Genomic DNA, 24,073 nt, shown 5'->3' on the forward strand with positions numbered 1-24,073 from the left:
AGCCTTGAAAATGTATCCTGTCAGGTATTTAGGAAAGCCACAAACTGATTGAACGTTGTTTTTCTTTGCCACTCTCTCATGGTTGTAACTTCGGGATCCTTTTATACTTTCGTATGGGTAAGACCATCACGGCTTTGCACGTTCAAGAATTGGTTCAGTAAAAAACAGATAACAGAAATGTTCACCCTGTCTGCAGAAGGCCTTTTGGAACCCGTATTTTCAGCCAACCATTGTTAAAACAACTGCTGCAGAATAAGTAGTAAACTGGTTAGAATTAAGAAGTTGGGAAGGAGCACAGGGCAGTATGGAGTCCCAAGCTAAGCTCCCTGGGTTCGAATCCCAGCCTTGGCGCTTATTTGCTTGATGTTGGGCCAGTTAGGGCAGTTCTTGATGCCTTGGTTTCCACATGAAGGTTCAGAGAGTGAGTATGCGTGAGGTGGCTGGGGCATACCATGCCCACCGTGCTGTCTAGAGGAACAGTGAACAGGTGGCCCTTCTCTTGACTGTTACCTGGCAGCTTTTCTGGGACCCTAATGTGATGGTATTAGGAGGTGGGGCCTTTGGGAGGTGGTTAGGTCATGTGAGTGGAGTCCCCACAAAAGGGATTAGTGCCCTTGTGAATAAAAGGGCCCCAGAGATCCTCCACGTGAAGGCACAGCAAGGTACTCAATGTGCTGAAGCCTTGAGCTCAGACTTACAGCCTCCAGAAATGATGAATAAATTTCTGCTGTTTATAAGCCATCCTAGTTTATTGTATGTTGTTATGGCAGCCTGAACAGACTAAGACATTGAATTTATTGAAACGCTACCTGTTACACTAAATCACTGAAGTCGTCTTTTTTTTTTTTTTTTGAGACAAAGTCTCGTTCTGTTGCCCAGGCTGGAGTGCAGTGGTGCGATCTCGGCTCACTGCAAGCTCCGCCTCCTGGGTTCATGCCGTTTTCCTGCCTCAGCCTCCTGAGCAGATGGGACCACAGGCGCCTGCCACCACGCCAGGCTGATTTTTTTGTACTTTTAGTAGAGACGGGGTTTCACCGTGTTAGCCAGGATGGTCTTGGTCTCCTGATCCGCCCTCATTGGTCTTGTGATCTGTCCTCATTGGCCTCCCAAAGTGCTGGGATTACAGGTGTGAGCCACCGCGCCTGGCCTGAAGTCATGTTTTTGAATTCTTTCCCCCACTGTGTTTAATTCTTATTTGCTTTGAACATAAAAGGTTTTTTTTTTTTTTTTTTTTTTTTGAGACGGAGTCTCGCTCTGTCGCGCAGGCTGGAGTGCAGTGGCCGGATCTCAGCTCACTGCAAGCTCCACCTCCTGGGTTCACGCCAGTCTCCTGCCTCAGCCTCCCGAGTAGCTGGGACTACAGGCGTCCGCCACCTCGCCCGGCTAGTTTTTTGTATTTTTTAGTAGAGACGGGGTTTCACCGGGTTAGCCAGGATGGTCTCGATCTCCTGACCTCGTGATCCGCCCGTCTCGGCCTCCCAAAGTGCTGGGATTACAGGCTTGAGCCACCACGCCCAGCCCTGAAGACCTCATTTTAACTGAACTTCCTTAGCAACTTTGAAGACTTTATCCTCACATGGTTATATTCTAAGGTACTGGATTTTAGGGCTTCAACAGGTAGATTTTTGTGGGACACAGTTCAGCCCATAACAGGTACTGAGGTCAGATGGTCACAGATCAGATCCCTACTTACGTCAGGTGACACTTTTGCCACTGTTGGATGTGCTGATTGACCGGTCATCTTCCAGGTGAACACAGGTTAGAGAGTTAGTCCGTGATGGAATGCGAGAGACATTGCTACTTGGTAGTCTCCATTTAGACGAGTCTTACTGTACAGCAAGGTTCCCCAGGAGAAGAGCTTGGAGCAGGTGTTGGAGGCAGTTCCTCTTTTACTCTGTACGGATGTTATTTGTATAATTATGTGAAGTTACTGTATTGCAAGGACAGAGTGAGAGAGAGAGAGAGAGTGATTGTGTGTGTGTGTGTGTGTATGTGTGTGTAGTTTTATATAGAAAACCAAGTGGAAGAGAAGAAAGCTTCCATTTAGCTGGCTTACTTTCCACTTAGCAAAGATTAATGATTTTTATATATTAATCTTGGAACTGTTTAACAAGACAACAGAAATTGGCAAAGTTAAGAAACCAGAGGCTAAAGATTTTCTTCTTTTATTGGTTTCTTTTATTTATATATTTATTTTTGAGATGGAGTTTTGCTCTTGCTGCCCAGGCTGGAGTGCAATGGCGCAGTCTTGGCTCACCTCAACCTCCGCCTCCTGGTTCAAGCGATTCTCCTGCCTCAGCCTCCCAAGTAGCTGGGAGTACAGGGATGCGCCACCACGCCTGGCTAATTTTGTATTTTTTTAGTAGAGACAAGGTTTCTCCATGTTGGTCACGCTGGTCTCAAACTCCCCACCTCAGGTGATCCGCCTGCCTCAGCCTCCCAAAATGCTGGGATTACAGGTGTGAGCCATCACGCCCGACCTCTTTGATTGATTTCCGAGATGACTACCAAATAAATGAACAAGATGAAAAGTAATAACTTCAAACAAACATTGTTTTTGTGTTATCAAAATGTAGTAATAGTCCCTTTGTAACCACTGTGTGCCGTGCCGTGTTTGAGGTGACTGACGCGTGGTCTCATGTAATCCTCAGCAGAGCTCCTCTGGCCGAGCTCTTCCCATTTTCCCATTGCCCATGTCCACGTGCCACAGGAAGGTTAAATCGTCTCCCCAGGTGTAGTCAGCTGGTCAGTGATGAAACTGAGATGGGGACCGGGCAGTGAGGTTCCCAGCACCCTGCCCACTCACCGTGCCATCTGCTCAGAAATGTCATTACCCTTCCTCAGTGACTTGACATTATTATATGAGTTTCAGGAGGTTTTTTATTTTTAGGCTTTTGATAGCAAAATAAGCAGATGTGTTAATGGCACACATCAATTCCCAATGATTTCTTAAAGATCAATATAAAAGCAATTTGGAAAATGGTTTGCTGAAGTAAAAAGGATCCTCTGAGTATAAGAATTTTAGTCATCTATATTAAAAGGTTCTTTTTTCGCTTAAGTGTAATTCAGTTATCTCATCATTTTATGAGAACAAAATGGATTTTTCATTTACATTAAAGCAAAGATAAAAGAGCTGAATTAACACTGAGCGTGCAGTGTAAAGTCAGCCACAGCCAGATTCCTGACTCGCGTCTGCCACTGTCAGCTCTGTGCGCTGAACACGTTGACCCTCAAAGCTGACTTTCCTCGTCCATGAATGTGGGTCATGTTTGTGCCTTTCCTCCCAGGAGTTATGGGGAGGACAGAATGAGAGGGTGCCTGGCAGGTGCCTTGTGTAATACTCGCACATGGGGAGCCACCTATAAATTTTAGCTTCTCCTGGCATTTGGTTGAACAGTGAGTTGATTTTGGTGAAGTTTTGGTTTCTTTTTCTCCATGAATTTTGGCTGTCTGGGAGAAAGTGGGGGCTATAGAACACAGCAAAACTGGGTGAGGTGGAGCCGGCTCCCTCTCTCTTTAGCTTTGTGTCCTTGGGGCAAGTTTGTCACCTTCTCTGACCCCATTTTCCTCGTGGGGAAAATCACACCCACTCCATGGAGGTGTCATGAGGGTTCAGCTTCATCACATCTGTCTGTGCTGGGTTTTCCTGAGGCTCGTTCTGTAGAGGCACAGGTACAGAAGAGTCTTGGGATATTGTTTTATTAAACATAAAATTACCTAAAAACACCAATTTATTAAGCTCTAGAGCCCATTTTGCATGTATTCACCTAAAAATATGGTAACTGAATTTCTTTTTTCCCTTCATAGGTGCTGGAGATCAGAATTTATTTACCTCTGTTTATCCAACGCTCTCTCAGCAGCTTCCAAGAGAACCGATGGAATGGAGAAGGTATGTTGTGTATTTTTTGACTGTATCCCTCTCTTCATTTTTTAAAATGAAGTACATGTTTTTAAATAAGTGTATGTTGTTTAAACATTTATGTGAACAAGTGAAGTAGCACAAGTTAAAAGCCTCAGTTCTAAAGAAACAGTGACCTCATATAATCTATGGGTCTTATTCTTTATGGAATACGATGGTTTTCTTTTTTCTTTCTTTCTTTCTTTCTTTTTTTTTTTTTTTTTTTGAGACAGAGTCTTGTTCTGTTGCCCAGGCTGGAGTGCAGTAGCACGATCTTGGCTCACTGCAACCTCCGCCTCCCGGGTTCAAGCAATTCTCCTGCCTCAGCCTCCCGAGTAGCTGGGATTACAGGTGTGCGCTACCATACCTGGCTAATTTTTGTATTTTTAGTAGAGACAGGTTTTGCCATGTTGGCTGGACTGGTGTCGAACTCCGGACCTCAACTGACCCGCCCTCCTCAGCCTCCCAAGGTGCTGGGATTATAGGCATGAGCCACCGTGCCCAGACTACAATGGTTTTCTTAACGAGACATTGGAAAGTAGAAACAAGACAATTTTTTTGAGTTAAAGACTCACTTTTATAGGAATGATGTGCGATTCTTCATGGTTAACCAGAACGTCTTAAAGGCACAGGCATTTTGCAAAGGCGACATGTCCTCACTTAGACTCTACTTTAAAGCAGAAGAGGCTGGGCGCGGTGGCTCATGCCTGTAGTGCCAGCACTTTGGGAGGCCGAGGTGGGCGGATCACGAGGTCAGGAGATCGAGACCATCCTGGCTAACACGGTAAAACCCCGTCTCTACTAAAAATACAAAAAATTAGCCGGGCGTTGTGGTGGGCACCTGTAGTCCCAGCTACTCGGGAGGCTGAGGCAGGAGAATGGTGTGAACCCAGGAGGCGGGGCTTGCAGTGAGCTGAGATTGTGCTACTGCACTCCAGCCTGGGCAACAGAGCGAAACTCCGTCTCAAAAAAAAAAAAAAAAGAAGAAGAAGAACTGGGCTGTATCAGCTGTCCTACAAGACCCTCCCTCTACCCTGGCACGCCTGTGCGTTTTCCTTAAGGACAAGAAGGTAAACAGAAAGATGGTGTTTAAAACTTAGGAACGAGGTTAGATCAGCCATCACAGGCTCTGTCGCATGTTTATAGTTAGTCATCTGGTGACATACTCATAGGAAATCACTGGCTGGGAATCCTCTTTTTGGAAAACTTATTTCTGGTAAGACCAGATGTTATTTGTAAAAAATGTTTGGATTTTATCTTGTAACATAGGTAATCTAATTTTAACCAGGGTATATAGAATTTCCTGTTATTTGTGTTTATGTAATTCTGATTCTCACAGCATTATTCCTTTCTGACCACCAGTTTGTGCCTTAGTAACATGAGGGATTAAGGTGGCTTTCTGGAGATGACTTACCAGGTGAATACAGTCTAATTTCTGTGCTGATTGTAGTGTCTCACAAGATATGCATTTAGTTGCTAATATTTAATAGAAAGAGTGTACCGAGTGCAAGAGAAAAACTGCTTAACATGTGAGGAGGCCCAGTGCTGTGAAAGAGAGAAAATAGTTTAGCAAATGGAGTAATCTGTAAGGGCATTCTGATAGATAAAGGGAAAAAAAAGTGTGTCCATGAAACAAGATAATTTTGAGAGAAAAATTAAATAGAGAAATTATATAGGCCCGGTGGTGGCCCATGCCTGTCATCCAAACGCTTTAGGAGGATCGAGTGGGAGGATCGCTTGAGCCCAGGAGTTCAAGACCAGCCTGAGCAACATAGTGAAACCCTGTCTCTGTAAAGAAGAAACAATAAGATTAGCTGGACATGGTGGTGCACACCTGTAGTCCTAGCCACTTGGGAGGCTGAGGTGAGAGGATCACTTGAGCCCAGGAGCTGGAGGCTACAGAGAGCTAAGATTGCACCACTGCCCTCCAGCCTGGGTGACAGAGCAAGACTCTGGCTCAAAAATAAACAAATAAAAAGAAACTGCGTAGATTTAATATTTGTATTCATCGCTTCCCCTTTCTGAAGCTCCACTAAATGGACTACATAAATACTAAACAAATAAATGGACTAAAAAAAAAATTGACCAAACAAATGCTAAACAAATAACCCTACATAAAGAACTCAAAAGGCGGACGTGCATAAAGACAGAGAAAGGAGGAGGCAGCGGAGGCAGGGGGATATGGCTATGTTTTTGGGAGAAAGAGCAACAGGTGGAGGAATTGGGAGAGAAAGCTGAGGAAGTTTGTGTCTTGTGGCTCCTTGAGAGGGGGGGAATTTCTGACAAGGGACAAAGTGCCAGATCTTGGAAGGCCTGGGCGAAAGCAGGGCTGGGGTTGGGAGTTGGCAGAGGTGTGGACAGGGACACTTAGACTCAGGGTCCCCACTCCTGTTTGTAGTGAAGTGATTGCTGTCATTACCCACCCCTCCACCCCTCAGGAACCTGGAAAGCCTTTCTGTGAACAGAAGAGCTCCAGACCGTTGGATCTGAGGCACTGCAGAAGGCAAGGGAGAAGGGCCGTTGTAAAACCAGCTGGCCTAGGTTCTGAACAGGGCACAGTTCTGCTCTGGGAACCCTGCAGCCGGATCCATGCTTCCTGAGCAAGAGAATAAAGAACTTATCTCAGGAAAATTATATGGCCCAGGGAAAAGACTACATTTTTCAGAAACGACCTTGAAATTTAGGAAAGAATGTGTTACCTTAGGGAAGATACGTCCACCTGAAACCTCAGGATGTGTCTTTATTGGAATAAGGGTCTTCGCAGATATAGTTAAGATAAGGACTTCAATGTGAGATCATTTTCAATTAGGGTAGACCCTAAATCCAATGACAAGTGTCCTTATAAGAGGCAGAAAAGAAGACACAGGGGGAGAAGACCTTGTGAAGATGGAGGTAGAGATTAGAGTGATGCGGCCATGAGCCAAAGAATGCTGAGGATGCCAGCAGCCACCAGAAGCTGGGAGAGAGGCAAGCAACCTCCCGCTGCAGCCAGAGGGAACCAAGCCCACCCACACCTTGATTTCAACTTTTGGGCCTCATGAAATATGCAAGAGTAAGCTAAGCCTCCAGGTTTGTGGTAGTTTGTGACAACAGCCTTCCTCATGCAGGAAGGCAGGTTGAGAAGGATGGGGTAGGTACTTGCTGTAGTTTGAATGTCTCCCCCAAAGATTCTTGCCGTAGAAACTTAATTTCTGCCCTCGTGAGTGGATTAATGTTGCTGTCACGGGAGTGGGCTCCTTATCATCTGGGTGGCTTTGTTATCAAAATGAGCTCTCTTTGGCTCTCTGGCTCTTGCCCTGTCACCATGTGATGCCCTCTGCCATGTTTTGACATAGCAAGAAGGCCCTCACCAGATGTTGGCACCTTGATCTTGGACTTCGCAGCCTCCAGAACTGTGAGCGCAATAACCTTCTGTTGCTTGTAATTTACCCAACCTGTGATATTCTGTTACAGCAGCGGGAAATAAACCAAGACATGGATGTGTGTGTATTGGTGGGCGGTGAAGGGGAAGAGAGGGAGAGAGAGAAAAGCTTTTCAGTACTCTTTGTATTGAAGTATTTATCTCAGCCCAGCACAGTGGCTCATACCTATAATCCCAGCACTTTGGGAGGCCAAGGTGGGTAGATCACCTGAGGTTAGGCGTTTAAGACTAGCCTGGCCGGCCGGGCGCGGTGGCTCAAGCCTGTAATCCCAGCACTTTGGGAGGCCGAGACGGGCGGATCACGAGGTCAGGAGATCGAGACCATCCTGGCTAACACGGTGAAACCCCGTCTCTACTAAAAATATGAAAAACTAGCCGGGCGAGGTGGCGGGCGCCTGTGGTCCCAGCTACTCGGGAGGCTGAGGCAGGAGAATGGCGTACACCCGGGAGGCGGAGCTTGCAGTGAGCTGAGATCCGGCCACTGCACTCCAGACCGGGCGACAGAGCAAGACTCCGTCTCAAAAAAAAAAAAAAAAATAGGACTAGCCTGGCCAACATAGTGAAACCCTGTCTCTTCTAAAAATACAAAGTTAGCCAGGCATGGTGGCACACGTCTGTAATCCCAACTACCCGGAGGCTGAGGCAGGAGAATTGCTTGATCGTGGGATGAGGAGATTGCAGTGAGCTGAGATCACGCCATTGCACTCCAGCCTGGGTGACAAGAGCGAAACTCTGGCTCAAAAAATAAAATAAAAGAAAATAAAATAATTACTTTGATAAAAAGTAGAAATGTGAAATTAATTGATTGGATCTAGGAAATGAAAACAATTGAAGTAGAGTTTCCCAGATGCACTGAACAGCTGTGTAGCTGAAAATCAAATCAGTGTGCTGGAAGAACTGAGCTTAGAGACTCCGGATACCATTGCGAAAAGCAGGAGCAGGAGAGCATGGAGAAAAAGCTGGCTCCAGAGGATAAATCCAGGAGCTCCAGGATCCACCTGAGGGGCTTTTCAGAAGGAAAGTGGAAGGAACAGAGGACAGGTAACATTTGAAGAATGGCTGTCAAGATTCTCCCAGAAGGGAGTCGGGATACTGCAGGAGCCTAGTGAATGTCAAGCAGAATGAAGAAAACAAAGCAAACAGAAAATCATGCCAGGGCATCAGAGAGAAATGGAAGAAGAACCAAGTATGCACTTACAACGCAACATAAAATACGTTTACGACAACGGGCGCCTGTAGTCCCAGCTACTTGGGAGGCTGAGACAGGAGGATGGCATGAACCCGGGAGGTGGAGCTTGCAGTGAGCCAAGATCGCATCACTGCACTCCAGCCTGGGCGACTGAGCGAGACTCCGTTTCAAAAAAAAAAACAAAAAAAAAAACAACAAAAAACAAAAAACATTTACGAGCAGCCTCCCCACAGTCCTGAGGGAAAGTACCCCAGACCCTAGAATTCTTTATCATTCACAGTGTTGTCAAGAGGGAAGACTGTGTCACAGCTTTCCACCTTGAGGGCCTTGCGTGAGCCACAGGTGCTGAGAGGTTTTTCCTCTAGGCCTCCAGGTGGCCGTGTGGGGCCCAGGATGGCCAGGAGTTCCGCTCCATCACTTCTGTGTGCAGAAAACCATTCGTGTCTACCCCAGAGTCCCATTCAGATAACATGTTTATTGCTTGTCATGCTATGGAGATAGGTGCACTGAAGTGAATAAAAATATTTTCAGGGCCGGGCGCGGTGGCTCAAGCCTGTAATCCCAGCACTTTGGGAGGCCAAGACGGGTGGATCACGAGGTCAGGAGATCGAAACCATCCTGGCTAACACGGTGAAACCCCGTCTCTACTAAAAAATATGAAAAACTAGCCGGGCGAGGTGGCGGGCGCCTGTAGTCCCAGCTACTGGGGAGGCTGAGGCAGAAGAATGGCGTAAACCCAGGAGGCGGAGCTTGCAGTGAGCTGAGATCCGGCCACTGCACTCCAGCCTGGGCGACAGAGCGAGACTCTGTCTCAAAAAAAAAATATATATATATATTTTTTCAGACATCTATAAGATCAGAAGCCTTGCCACCCTCTGAATAATTAAAGGATGCATCCCAATATGAAGGCAAATGAACCCAGGGATCCAGGGTGATAGCAGCGTCTGCCAGCAACATGACGTGTTTTGCTGAAGTTAAGGTGTCACTTTTTAAAACAATTAAAAATCTAAAATTTCAGATACGTGTTAAGGAGAGTAGAGAGAAGGGGGGTAGACTTTAACTTTACTCTTTGTAGTGAAACCTTTAGTTACATACTAAGAATTAAAATGTAACCAACGGTAAAATAGAAATAGATGATAAGACTTTCAAACCAGCAGAGAGAAAAGATGGAAAAAGAAAACTTGATTAATCTCCCAAAGGACAAGGAAAAATAGAGCCGGCAAATAGAAAATGCACATACTTGAGCATCAGCATAGTCATGTTAATGATGGTTGGTTTTAAGTTATGAAACACAGAATCCTTAGATTGGATGAGAAACAAAATTCAGCTGTAACATTCAGAAGAGATGCAGCTGCTAGAAGCGAGAAGTACAGGCACGGCACAGAGATCCATGCAGTGTGGTTCACTGTTAGAAGCATTGTTGGGCCGTCACCGAGAGCCTTGGATGAGATGCAGGGGGCGTGTGGAATTTTTTTTTTTTTTTTGAGACGGAGTCTCGCTCTGTTGTCCAGGCTGGAGTGCAGTGGCCGGATCTCAGCTCACTGCAAGCTCCGCCTCCCGAGTTTATGCCATTCTCCTGCCTCAGCCTTCCGAGGAGCTGGGACTACAGGCGCCTGCCACCTCGCCCAGCTAGTTTTTTGTATTTTTTAGTAGAGACGGGGTTTCACCGTGTTAGCCAGGAGGGTCTCGATCTCCTGACCTCGTGATCCACCCGTCTCGGCCTCCCAAAGTGCTGGGATTACAGGCTTGAGCCACCGCGCCTGGCCCTATGTGTGGGATTTCTTGATGGGTTCCTTCTTCTTGGGTTGAGACTAAAATAGAGATTTGTACTGCTATTTTATTTGTGCTCTGCAAACAAGAATCTCTTATCTTTTTACCAAATAACTTTGTTTCTTGGATAAAATACAAGTTGTTCCAAAAATACGAATGCAACCCTAAAACTTTCATAAGTTAAAACTGCACTTTGGACATTTGGGACACACTTTTCTTCTTTCATGGTGATGTAATGATAGATTCCGTTAGGCTGAAGCCCGCTGTTGAATCTGTAGCGGCCCTGGTTAAATGCAGCGCGAGGAAGAATGTACCACTGTGCCTGTATCCTTGAGGAAAATGAAAGATTTTGTGGGAATGGAGCTTTGACCTGTACATGTGAACTGTGTTTAAAATAATTCATAGAATGTGTTTGAGCAGAATAGTACAGTTATGATTTGGGGTTAATATATGTGGTCTGAACTCGTGGCTATGATTACATTGTTTGTTGTTCTATTTCCCCTCTTCTGATGAATGTTGTTGAGTTGTTTTCTCAGTGACTTCAAACAATTGTTTACAGGTCCTATGGCCGGGCTCCGAAGATGATTCACCTAGAGTCTAACTTTGTTCAATTCAAAGAGGAGCTGCTGCCCAAAGAAGGAAACAAAGCTCTGCTCACGTTTCCCTTCCTCCATATTTACTGGACAGAGTGCTGTGTGAGTACCAGTGAGGGAGGAGGGCGCGCGGTGGGATAGGGTTGAAATGTATGAGTCTAGGCTTTGTTGAGGCAGCTGTCATTTTTCAAATTCACCTTTTAACATGCTCTGTTGCCCCTTCATTCCTTGGCCAAGTGTGGGGCTTGCTGTTGCGTGTTTGCGCCCTCATCTGCCGTGCTGTGCTCACCGTGGCCCCAAGCGCGGTTGTGTGCCCTTGTCTCCAGTCTTGTGAGCTGTCTCACTGTGCCCCATGGCTGCCAGCCTTAGTCTGAGCTGTGTTTGATCATGACTTTCAGCTTTGTTTTCATGACCCCCGTATTCCCATCATGGCTCCGTTGTCCTTGGTCATCTGTTGTTTCTTCTGCTTGTTTGTGACCCCACTGAGGCCAGGACCGTGCCCTTCCTCCCTGTGGCCGTGCCTGGGCAGGAGGCGCCCTGTGACTCTCCGTGGAATGAGTGGGCCTCAGCCCTGTGGCCGCCACAGCTTTCACTTGTGTTGTCTAGTTGTGTATTCATGAATCCAGAAAGAACCTTCTCATTCTTGACACACTTCTGTTGTGAACTAACAGAAAATTCTGTGAGGCATTTCTTCCTGTGTATTGTGACTCGAGTAAAGCAAGATTTAGCAGCATAGAAAGTACATAGATGATTACACACTGTGACATCGTAGCCTAAACCTGAGGCACAGTGGTAGTTGTTAATGAGACAGAAACTGTAAGTCTGCACCTGGTTTCCTCAGACTTCACCTCATACACCCTTTCTCTGCTGACTTTGCTCTGCCTCCTTTCCCAGGGGCTCCACATGGACGGGGCTTGGTTCCCCAGCAGTGAGTGAGGACACACGTGAGGTGTTTTCCACCGGGGAAGCCTGCCCAAGACTCTGTGCCCAGGGTTTTCACCGGGCTGCTCCATAGGCCGCCTCTGCCTGGCGTGCCCGAGAAGGACGCTGTCCCTGGCCTGCTGTGCCAGCTCTTCTCTCCATAGCCCCTGGTTGTAATGTTGGATTTGATCACTCCTTCCAGGAGTTGTCCGGTGTCTCCCTGGTGTGATCTATCTCTGGGGAGCTGCTGTGAGACCACCTGAGTGTCCCGCCCCTCACCCAGTGGCAGTTCTTTCCTGAGCCAGTCTTGACTAAGGGTGCTGACCTTTCTACCCACCTCTGTCAGCCCATATCCCCTAGGCTGGGGAGCGTCTGCAGGGCCTTCTGTTCAGGCAGTGGTTAAGAGTCAAGTCACCTTTACTGATGCTCAGGTTGTCCCAGATTTAGCCATCAAGAGTCACTTCAGACTGGCACCTGTGTTCTTTTGAGCACTTTCTAATCATTTGTGGCATGCCAAGATGTTTTAGGTTCTGGGAGCTCATTGCCCTTGTGCTGGAATCAGCCGCGTCTCCACAGAGCCCTGGTTCCTCTGGCAGCAGGTGTGCTTGCTGCTGTGGGGGCGTTGCTGCTACTCCACCCTTTTAGCAGACAGAGCTGATAGGGATGTGCCTTAGAAATCATGAACTGGGCCGGGTGCGGTGGCTCACGCTTGTAATCCCCGCACTTTGGGAGGCTAGGGCGGGTGGATCACAAGGTCAGCAGTTTGAGACCAGCCTTGCCAAGATGGTGAAACCCCATCTCTACTAAAAATACAAAAATTAGCCGGGCGTGGTGGCACGTGCCTGTAGTCCCAGCTACTCAGGAGGCTGAAGCAGGAGAATTGCTTGAACCCGGGAGGTAGAGGTTGCAGTGAGCCGAGATCGCGCCACTTCACTCCAGCCTGGGAGAGTAAGACTCTGTCTCAAAAGAAAAAAAATGAAATCATGAACGGATACTGATGCGTCCAATTTTATAACCTGGAGGGCTCTTTCTTGCCTCTCATTTATTTCTGCTCTCACCAACATCAACACATTTCTGTATTTGCTCAGTGCTACAACGTGCATAAGATAGTTTCAGAATTGCTACACCCACGCCACAACTAGGAACAAACCTACTGAGAACAGCTCCAAATTTGCTTGCAACTAAACTGTTCCTTTTGGACAGTATGTATCATAGTGTTTATGAACGTCTCCCTCAGCTTCATCCTTTTCAGGGTTTTCATAGTTACTCTTGCATGTTTAATTTAGGTATTTTTGTTGTGATCAAAATAAGTTTATAGATTCCCATGTGCAGAACTAACATCTTGATCATGTTGAGACATACTCAAGAGCAAGGGCTGCCTTTCCGTTTGTGCAAGTCTACTTCTGTGTTATACACTTTATTAGCGATTTTAAAAAATTCTCTCTCTTCTTTTAAGACAGGGCCTTGTTCTGTCACTCAGGTCACTGCAGCCTCAACCTCCTGGGCTCAAGTGATTCTCCTACTTCAGCCTCTTGAGTAGTTGAGACTACAGGCGTGTGCCACCATGCCCAGCTAGTTTTTTTGTATTTTTTGTAGAGAGAGGGTTTTGCCATGTTGGACAGGCTGGTCTTGAATTCCTGGGTTCAAGGGATCCACCTGCCTCCACCTCCCAAAGCTCTGGGATTGCAGATGTGAGCCATGGTGCCTTAGAGGGTCTTGCTCTGTCACCCAGGCTGGAGTGCAGTGGTGTGATCTTGGTTCACTGCAGCCTCCGCCCCTCTAGGCTGACGCCATCCTCCCACCTCAGCCTCCCAAGTAGCTGGGACCACGCCTGGCTTTTAAAATTTTTTTTGGTATTTTTAGTAGAGGCGAGATCTTACCATGTTGCCCAGGCTGATCTCAAACTCCTGGCCCCAAGTGATCCTCCAGCCTCAGTCCCCTGAAGTGATGGGACTACAGATGTGAGGCACTGCGCCCAGCCACTGTAGTTCAATACTGAACTATATTTGCATTCCTGGTATAAATCCCACTTAGTCATAGTATTATTTTCTTAATGTGGTATTGGAGTCTATTGCTTCAATTTTATTTAGGAGTCTTTGCATCTATAATTCACAAGTGGTTGATCGATAACTTTTGTTTTATGCTCTTTTTATGAGGTTTAGGTATTGATGTTCTACGTAATTCATTAAAAGAATTTGGAAGTTTTTACTTTCTGTTTCTGAAGTAATTTATGTAGCACTGGAGCTGCTTGGTCTGTAAGGTTTGATGGAATTTTGGGAAACTAGCTGGGCCAGATACTTTTTTGTATCTCTTTGATGAAAATTGGTCTGTTTCAGCCATTTGCTAATTTTGATAAACTATATTTTCTTGGAAATTACATATTTCAGTTAGGTTGTAAAATTTATTTTCATTGAGGTATATGAAGTGGTCTTCCTTTACTTTTTTTTTTTTTCCTGAGATGGAATTTTGCTCTGCTTGCCCAGGCTGGAGTGCAGTGGTGTGATCCCGGCTCACGGCAACCTCCGCCCCTTGGGTTCAAGCGGTTCTGCTGCCTCCGCCTCCCGAGTAGCTGGGACTACAGGCGCGCCACTGTGCCCCGCTAATTTTGTAGTTTAGAGACGGGGCTTCTCCATGTTGGTCAGGCTGGTCTCAAACTCCTGACCTCAGGTGATCTGCCTGCCTCAGCCTCTCAAAGTTCTGGGATTATAGGTGTGAGCCATCATGCCCAGCTTTTTAGACTTTAAAAACGTGCTGTCAGTAGTTATTTTCCCATCATTATTTATTATTATTTTTATGAGATGGACTCTCGCTCTGTCACCCAGGCTGGAGTGCAGTGGCGTCTGCTTGACTCACTGCAACTTCTGCCTCCCAGGTCCAAGTGATTCTTTTACCTCAGCCTCCCAGTAGCTGAGGTTACAGGTGCCCGCCACCACGCCCGGCTCATTTTTGTATTTTTAGTAGGGATGTGGTTTCAGCATGTTGACCAGGCTGGTCTCAAACTCCTGACGTCAGGTGATCTCCCAAAGTGCTGGAATTACAGGCATGAACCACGGCACCTGGCCCCCATCATTATTTCTTATTTTGTATGTTTGTGCTTTCTCTCTTTCTTCCTTGATTAAATTAGCTAGTTTGATTTTTTTTTTTTTTTTTTGAGACAGAGTCTCGCTCTGTCGCCCAGGCTGGAGTGCAGTGGCCGGAACTCAGCTCACTGCAAGCTCCACCTCCCGGGTTCACGCCATTCTCCTGCCTCAGCCTCCCGAGTAGCTGGGACTACAGGCGCCTGCCACCTCGCCCAGCTAGTTTTTTCTTTTTTTTTTTTTTTTTAGTAGAGACGGGGTTTCACCGTATTAGCCAGGATGGTCTCGATCTCCTGACCTCATGATCCACCTGTCTCGGCCTCCCAAAGTGCTGGGAGTACAGGCTTGAGCCACCGCGCCCGGCCGCTAGTTTGATTTTTTTTTCCCCTCCAGAGAACTAGGATTTTAATGTATTCATCTGATTTACCGTTAGTCTGTTTTCTATTCAGTTTCTACTTTCATTTTTATTATTTCCTTCTTTTTGTTTTCTCATGGTTTACATTGTTCATTTTCTAGTTTCTGGGAGTTTGAAATGCATTTATTTTCATTCTTAAATTTTTATTGATATATGTCTTTAAAGTTAGGAATTTTTCTCTGGTTACTACTTTAAATATATCCCATTGTTTTATCATTATTTTTCAGAAATTCTCTATTTTTGACTTGAATTTCCCCTTTCATTAAATCGTTGTTTAACAGAAAGCTTTTTAGTTTACAGAAAAAAAAGAGATAAACAATTTTTTGTTTAGAAATTTCTAGCTTTATTGCATTGTCAAAAAGTGTTTATATTTTTGCTTTACAAAACTTATTTTTAAAATTTTATGAATTTGACTATTGTGTGACCTAATAAATGATCAGGTTTTTTGGACATTTCATGTGTGTTTGAGAATGTATTTTCTGTTTCCAGATTATAATGTTTTTTTTTTTTTTTTTTTGAGATGGAGTCTCACTCTGTCGCCCAGGCTGGAGTGCAGTGGCCGGATCTCAGCTCACTGCAAGCTCCGCCTCCTGGGTTTACGCCATTCTCTCGCCTCAGCCTCCCGAGTAGCTAGGACTTCAGGCGCCGCCATCTCGCCCGGCTAATTTTTGTATTTTTTTAGTAGAGACGGGGTTTCACCGTGTTAGCCAGGATGGTCTCGATCTCCTGACCTCGTGATCCGCCCGTCTCGGCCTCCCAAAGTGCTGGGATTACATGCTTGAGCCACCGCGCCCGGCCCCAGATTGTAATGTTAAATGTCCGTAAGACCTGTCTTACTGCTTGTGTTGTTTAGGTCATTTATATTTTAAATTTATATTGTCCATTTGACCTATCTTTAACTGACAGTGGTTTGGTAAAGTCTTCTGTTAGTCTTAAATTTTGTCCATTTGACCTATCTTTAACTGACAGTGGTATTGTAAAGTCTTCTGTTAGTGGTGTGTTTCTGTTTCTCTTGCATCTCCTGTAGTTTCTGTTTTGTGTAGATGGTTGATGTATTATTTGGTGCTTAGGTGTTTAAAACTTACAATTTTTATGGAGTGACATATGTCATTTACAGAATGGCTTCTGGGTAGTGTATCTTGCTTAGGGAGGCCTTGTGTGTCTGAAGGGAGCTAATTTTCTGTATTTTCTTTTAATACTTTTGTAATTTATGTCTTATATTGGGACCTGTATAACTTCAAATTATTTATATATAATTAGGAGCTGTGGGGGTTGAAGGTCTAGTTTTACTGTCTGAATGCATAGCAAATTGGCCTAACACCGTTTCATAATAGTGTGTCTTTTCTCCGCTTACTGGGAATGTCACCTTTATTTTACACCAACATCCTGTATGCACAATATTCTGGACACTTCGGTTCTATTGATCATTGTCTATCCTGTGCTAGAATCAGACTTTTATTTTTTTTTATTTTTTTATTTTTTTTGAGACGGGGTCTTGCTCTGTCACCCGGGCTGAAGTGCAGTGGCCAGATCTCAGCTCACTGCAAGCTCCGCCTCCCGGGTTTACGCCATTCTCCTGCCTCAGCCTCCGGAGTAGCTGGGACTACAGGCGCCCGCCACCTCGCCCGGCTAGTTTTTTGTATTTTTAGTAGAGACGGGGTTTCACCGTGTTAGCCAGGATGGTCTCGATCTCCTGACCTCGTGATCCGCCCGTCTCAGCCTCCCAAAGTGCTGGGATTACAGGCTTGAGCCACCGCGCCTGGCTCAGACTTTTAATTATTATGCTTTTTTTTTTTTTTTTTTTTTTTTGAGATGGAGTCTTGCCCTTTTCCCAGGCTGGAGTACAGTGGCTCGATCTTGGCTCACTGCAGCCTTTACCTCTGGGGGTCAAGCGATTCTTCTGTCCCAGTCTCCCGAGTAGCTGTGACTACAGGCGCCCGCCACCACCCCCAGCTAATTTTTATATTATTAGTGGAGACGGCGTTTCACCATATTGGCCAGGCTGGTCTCAAACTCCTGACCTCGTGATCCACCCGCCTCAGCATCCCGAAGTGCTGGGATTGCAGGCCCAAGCCACCACTCTCGGCCTATTATACTTTTATAATATGTATCAATAGCTTTCTTTTTTGTTGTTTTTTTTTTTTTTGAGACGGAGTCTCGCTCTATCGCCCAGGCTGGAGTGCAGTGACCAGATCTCAGCTCACTGCAAGCTCCGCCTCCCAGATTTACGCCATTCTCCTGCCTCAGCCTCCCGAGTAGCTGGGACTACAGGCGCCCGCCACCTCGCCCGGCTAGTTTTCTGTATTTTTTAGTAGAGACGGGGTTTCACCCTGTTAGCCAGGATGGTCTCGATCTCCTGACCTCGTGATCCGCCCGTCTCGGCCTCCCAAGTGCTGGGATTACAGGCTTGAGCCACCGCGCCCGGCCAGCTTTCTTTTAAAATAAACCTGCGGCTGTCTACATTTTCCCTTCCACATGTTGAGTGTCCACATTTATTTTCTGAAGATGGCTGTAGCAGTATACCCATCCCACATGCTCCTCTCTATGTGACAGTGACTTTCCTCTGTTGAAAGGCTGGGCCTGTGTTTCCTCCAGTTGAATCTGGGTGGGCCTCACCCAGACTCACAGTGTGGCAGAAGCAACACTGTGATACTTGAGAGAAAGTCGCAAAAGAGAACGTGCCTTCTGCTGGATTCTCTCGGGATGCTTATTCTTAGATCCCAGCCGCCATGCTGTGATGAAACCAAGCAGCCCTATGGGAAGGCCACTCGTAAGTGTTCAGCCTGCCCCAGGTGTTCAGCCTGCCCCAGCTGAGTCCCGCTGTGTGTTTTAGCTCCAGCCTCAACATGCCGCCGACACCAGGTGGAGCAGAGACCTTGGTCCCCAGCAAATCCTCTCGAGGTTGTGTATCCATGAGCAAAAGAAAGCTTCACACCACTACAGCTTAGAATGGCCTGTTACTTAGCAGTAGATAACTGGAATATCAGTTGAAAAAGAGAAGGGTGGTGGCATTTTGATTGGGATTGCCTTGAATAAGTTACGCATTTGAGAATAATTTTAATCATGAGTCTTCTTGAATCAGGGAATGTGCTATGTATGTTTTTCCATTATTTATGACTTTTTTCTGCCCTTATTTTTCATAAAAGTTTTACATTTTTATTGTTAGCTTTAGCTTTTGTGGCCATTTTGAATGAGACTTTTTTTTCCTAAAAATCACATTCTAATAGAGAGCCTTTTTTCTAAATCATGATTATCATCTATTTAAAAAAAGGAGTAAGTTGATAGTAGTTAGGATTTTAGATTTAAAAGTAAAACTCTTTGTTATGTTGAGTAGGTGCTTTAGGATTTATAGAGTACATCTGTAACTTACCATAATTCTTCCTTCAGGTAATATTAATTATATTACTTAATGCATGATAGAAGAGCTTTGTATCATTGACTTCTGTTTTCTCCCTCCCAGCCTTTGTTATTGTCATCATACATTTTCTATATGTGTTAAAACCCCGTAGTACATTGTTACTGTTTTTGTCTTAAGCAGTCGGTTATGCGTTGCAGAGATTAAAATAGAAAAATGTCTTTTTTTTTTTTTTTTTTTTGAGACGGAGTTTCGCTTGTTGCCCAGGCTGGAGTGCAGTGGTGCCATCTCAGCTCACTGCAACCTCCGCCTCTTGGGTTCAATTGATTCTCCTGCCTCAGCCTCCCAAGTGGCTGGGATTACAGGCATCCGCCACCGTGCCTGTCTAACTTTTTGTATTTTTAATAGAGATGGGGTTTCTGCCACGTTGGCCAGGACATTCTCGAACTCCTGACCGCAGGTGAGCCGCCTGCCTGGGACTCCCTAAAGTGCTGGGATTACAGGTGTGAGCCACTGTGCATATTTACCCACCCAGTTTCCATTTCCATCGCTGTCTCTTCCTTTTCTTTAAAATCTTTTTTTTTTTTTTTTTTTTTTGAGACTGAATCTTATTCTCTTGCCCAGGCTGGAGTGCAGTGGCGCGATCTCGGCTCACTGCAAGCTCTGCCTCCTGGGTTCAAGCGATTCTTCTGCCTCAGCCTCCTGAGTAGCTGGGATTATAGGTGCCCACCACCATGCCCAGCTAATGTTTTTTTGTATTTTTAGTAGAGATAGGGTTTAACTGTGTTGGCCAGGCTGGTCTCAAACTCCTGACCTCGTGATTCACCCACCTTGGCCTCCCAGAGTGCTGAGATTACAGGCATGAGCCACCATGCCTGGCCAAGATTTTTTTCTTTATAGTGGTTTTTAACAGTTTGATTACGGTATGCTTTGGTGTAGCTTTCTTCATACTCCTTGTGCTTGGGGTTTGAGGGTTTATTTATTTATTTTTTCTTTTTTGTGCGGGTGGATATGACCTTTATCGAGCTTATCTGCCAGAGTGGAAATAATGTCTGTATAAAACCAGATGTTTGTTACTGTAACTTCTGCATCACAATTAAAATCTGAGCAGTTTTTTAAAAACAGTCAACTCAGTCAAAACCCACTGCTTCAGAATCAATAGCTTGTTTGAAGCCACAGTAACACTTAAATATGGTTAAGACTTGAATGCAGAAATTTGGTTAGTTGGAAAGCTAATTAAACTTCTAACTTGCTCAGATAGAATTGCAGAAAGGTAAAATTGTGTTTTTCACGGAGATACAGTCCACTGGAATCACCAACACTGGGCAGCTGGTAGAGTATTTAGAGTCCTGACAAACAAGGAATCCAGGCATCCTTTAGACAGTCTGCTGTTGTCCTTTCTTCCCAGTCAGAGATTTGTGGGGTGTGAGTGACCACCACCAGCAATTGTAACCTTGGCAAGAGAATGCAATTCCTCATCTCCATGAATAGCAACTTGCAAGCGACGAGGGGTAATACACTTTACCTTTAAGTCTGTTATTTTTTTGAGATTGAGTTTCCCTCTTGTTGCCTAGGCTGTAGTACAATGGTACGATCTCTGCTCACTGCAACCTCCGCCTCCCAGGTTCAAGTGATTCTCCTTCTTCAACCTCCCGAGTAGCTGGGATTATAGGCATGTGCTACTACATCCGGTTAACTTTGTATTTTTAGTAGACACAGGGTTTCTCCATATTGGTCAGGCTGGTCTTGAACTCCCAACCTCGGGTGATCCTCCCACCTTAGCCTCCCAAAGTGCTGGGATTACAGGCGTGAGCCACCGCGCCCAGCCACCTTTAAGTCTTTTGATGCATTTCCTGCCAGTTCAAGCCCCTCTGCGGTGAGGTACTCCAGCATGACTGCGTTGTATACAGCGTCAGTCGTGCCCACACGTCCATGACTGGCCATCCTAGATTTCAGGTGTCGATGAATACGGCCCACTGGGAACTGCAAGACGGCTCTGCGAGCAGGAAACCGCCTTTGTCTTGGCCTTTCCAGAGTCCTTCCCCGCCTTACTGCCAGCCAATTTGAATTCTGCTGAAGCTCAAGCAAGCAAGGCAGAGAAAGGACTGATCAGACCCACGGCAAGATCCCACCACCTACTCCTTTGTTGCACCGTGACTCAAACTGCCTGGGGTTTATAGTTTTGATCTAATTTAGAACGTTTTTATTTATTTATTTTTTTTGAGACAGGGTGTTACTCTGTCACCCAGGCTGGAGTGCAGTGACTCCATCTTGTCTCACCACAACCTCTGCCTCCTGGGTTCAAGCGATTCTTGTGCCTCATCCTCCCATGTAGCTCAAAGTATAGGTGTGAGCCACCATCCCTGGCTAATTTTTGTATTTTTAGTAAAAATAGGGTTTTGCTGTGTTGGCCAGGCTAGTCTCGAATTCCTGGCCTTAAGTGATCCCAAAGTGCTGGGATTACAGGCATGAGCCACCGCACGTGGCCTGGTGTAGAACATTTTTCGTCATTGTTTCCTCAGATTGTTTTTCTGTTGCTCCCTCTTCTGGGGATTCTGTGTATGTGTGTATGTATGTGTGTATATATATGTGTATAAATGCTACATACCTACATAAATGTGTGTATGTATGTATGTATGTGTGTATATATATGTGTATAAATGCTACCTGAAGTTCCATAACTCACTGATAATCCGTTGATACTTTTTGTAGCCCTTTTTCTTGGCGTTTCATTTGGGTAATTGCTACTGCTCTGTCTTCATGTTAACCTTTTCTTCTGCAGTGTCTAATTGGCTCTCGTTCCGCTTAGTATATTTTTCATTTTAGATGTTGAGGTTTTCGGCCGGGCGCGGTGGCTCAAGCCTGTAATCCCAGCACTTTGGGAGGCCGAGACGGGCGGATCACGAGGTCAGGAGATCGAGACCATCCTGGCTAATACGCTGAAACCCCGTCTCTACTAAAAATACAAAAAAAAAAAAAAAACTAGCCGGGCGAGGTGGCGGGCGCCTGTAGTCCCAGCTACTCGGGAGGCTGAGGCAGGAGAATGGCGTAAACCCGGGAGGCGGAGCTTGCAGTGAGCTGAGATCTGGCCACTGCACTCCAGTCCGGGCGACAGAGCGAGACTCTGCCTCAAAAAAAAAAAAAAAAAAAAGATGTTGAGGTTTTCATCTCTAAAAGTTCCATATGGGTCTTTTTCTTTTTTTTTTTTTTTTTTTTTTTTTTTTGAGACGGAGTCTCGCTCTGTCACCCAAGCTGGAGTGCAGTGGCCCGATCTCGGCTCACTGCAAGCTCTGCCTCCCGGGTTCACACCATTCTCTTGCCTCAGCCTCCCAAGTAGCTGGGACTACAGGCACCCGCCACCTCGCCCGGCTAGTTTTTTGTATTTTTTTAGTAGAGACGGGGTTTCACCGGGTTAGCCAGGATGGTCTCGATCTCCTGACCTCGTTATCTGCCCGTCTCGGCCTCCCAAAGTGCTGGGATTACAGGCTTGAGCCACCGCGCCCGGCCGAGTCTTTTTCTTAATTAAGTATCTTCCATGTGTCTGCTTCACTTCAGTCCACTACCTTCTTCAACATATGAAGTAACTAAATGACAGTAGTTACTGTGACTCTTTTCATTGCTTTCTGTGTCATTACTGGGGCTATTTCTATTGATTGATTTTTTTCTTTTGAGTATAGCTTTATGATTTGATAGGTCTGGAGCAGTGATCAGTCCAAGACAAATTACTCCTCACAGCCGAGGCAAGACGGTCTTGAGTTCCTCTGGTTTTCCAGACTGGCCTGTGGGGACAGCCCTGTTCCCTGCCCTGTGTGACTCCAAGCATGGGTGCCTCTGATCTTGTCTGCGGGTTCTGTTCCGGCGATGGGTGGTTCCCGCACGCACTTACTCGTCAGTTCCCTGTGGAATACTCGAGGGCCCTGTGCCGGTCTGCAGGACTCGTTGTGTCCCTCTCCTCTCCCAGCACAGCCCTAGGAAGTCTAGCTGTCTCGATCTCTCTGGCCTTGGCTCTGTGTCCTCAGCTCAGGGAGTCTGCCGGCTTCCCCTCTGTAACCCCTGCCCTCCCCACCCTCTGGTCGGCACCCTGGGGGCTTGCTGGGCTTGTTTCCCATCTCTAAGGGTTGAGGGGAGAAATCATTGTCCTTTGTTCCTTGGGGTCCATGGTCTTGAAAACCATTGATTCATGTTTCTTGGTTTTTGGTGGGTTTTGTTTGTTTGTTTGTTTTTTTGTTTTTTGAAACAGAGTCTTGCTCTGTCACCCAGGCTGGAGTGCAGTAGTGAGATCTCAGCTCACTGCAGCCTCCACCTCCTGGGTTCAAGCAATTCTCTTGCCTCAGCCTCCCAAGTAGCTGGGATTACAGGTGCACACTACCACGCCCAGCTAATTTTTGCATTTTTAGTAGAGACGGGGTTTCACCATGTTGGCCAAGCTGTTCTCGAACTCCTGACCTCAAGTGATCTGCCTGCCTCAGCCTCCCAAAGTGCTGGGATTACAGGTGTGAGCCACCGCGCCCGGCCTGTTTTTTCTTTGATTGGTTCAGGCGGTGGTGTAAATCCAGTCCCTGTCACTTCATCTTGGCTAGAAGCAGTTCACTCATTGATTTCTAGTTTTTGAGGGAGTGTAGTCTGTTGCTATCATAGTATTAATAATTAATATCATTGATGTGCAGATTGTTCTGAATTTGGCTTCTGTACTGATGTACTGAGGATGTACTGATTCTTTGAGTACTCTCTGGGCTCATCTCCTCCTTTTGCTTCATCTCAGGGCTCAGCCCTGGCTCCTTCCAGTGGGAAATTGCATTTAGAAGTCAGGACCTGGAGCTAGGGGAGAGCTTTGCCGGTGAGCTCTCGGCATGGCTAGAGAACACACGTGTGTACACCCACACGTGTACGCGCACACGTTTACATTTGTATTTCGTGGGTAGCTGCTTGTGTATGTACATACATACATGTACACTTGTGAGCCCATTCGAGTCTAGCACTGCAAGGGTGATCCTGGTTTCCTCCCATCAGTGTTTGTAACTCCGTTTTTCACATGGAGGAGCTGGGTGCTGGTTCTCCTCTGTGTTTCTGTTGGGAGTAATCCCTCTGTGAATGACCATCCTTCTGTCACTGCTGCTCCGCTCCCAGGAGGTGGATGGCCGTTCCCGCACTTGCCTGGCACTGTGCCTGGCACAGACTTCCTCCTCACCTCACTTGATCTGCAATACCCTTGTGAGGGCATCCCTGTCTGGGGGATGCCCTTTGTGCCCTGCTTGGCCCCTGTACCCTTATACCCTTATTCCACTGTGCCAGTCCCAGAATCCTTCATCATCTCACTTGGGGCTCACATCTTGTTCTGTACTTCCCTCTTCTGCCACCTGGACACCCTCCTCACTGCTGAGCTCTGGTACCTGGGGCGGCCTGCTGTGCTTGCCCCCTGTGGCCCTGATGCCCT

The 24,073-nt window shown here is 46.2% G+C and overlaps 1 protein-coding gene across 7 annotated transcripts in view; it reads left to right on the top strand.

The window, feature by feature from the left end:
- TRAPPC10 (trafficking protein particle complex 10) overlaps positions 1-24,073 on the top strand; it is a 99,898-nt gene that overhangs the window by 15,502 nt on the left and 60,323 nt on the right. For 4 of the 7 annotated variants that reach the window (XM_033227677.1, XM_033227942.1, XM_033227410.1 and 1 more), the window contains exons 2-3: positions 3,808-3,889; positions 10,838-10,973. In XM_033227677.1, the coding sequence (XP_033083568.1) occupies positions 3,808-3,889; positions 10,838-10,973 (218 nt within the window). Of the gene's footprint in view, positions 1-3,807; positions 3,890-6,343; positions 7,029-10,837; positions 10,974-24,073 lie in introns of those variants that run through there. The other 3 variants (XM_033227502.1, XM_033228030.1, XM_033227764.1) reach the window with 2 other exon arrangements.

This window comes from Trachypithecus francoisi, unplaced genomic scaffold (genome assembly GCF_009764315.1).
Source record: "Trachypithecus francoisi isolate TF-2019V2 unplaced genomic scaffold, Tfra_2.0 Contig00090, whole genome shotgun sequence".
NCBI lineage: Eukaryota > Metazoa > Chordata > Mammalia > Primates > Cercopithecidae > Trachypithecus > Trachypithecus francoisi.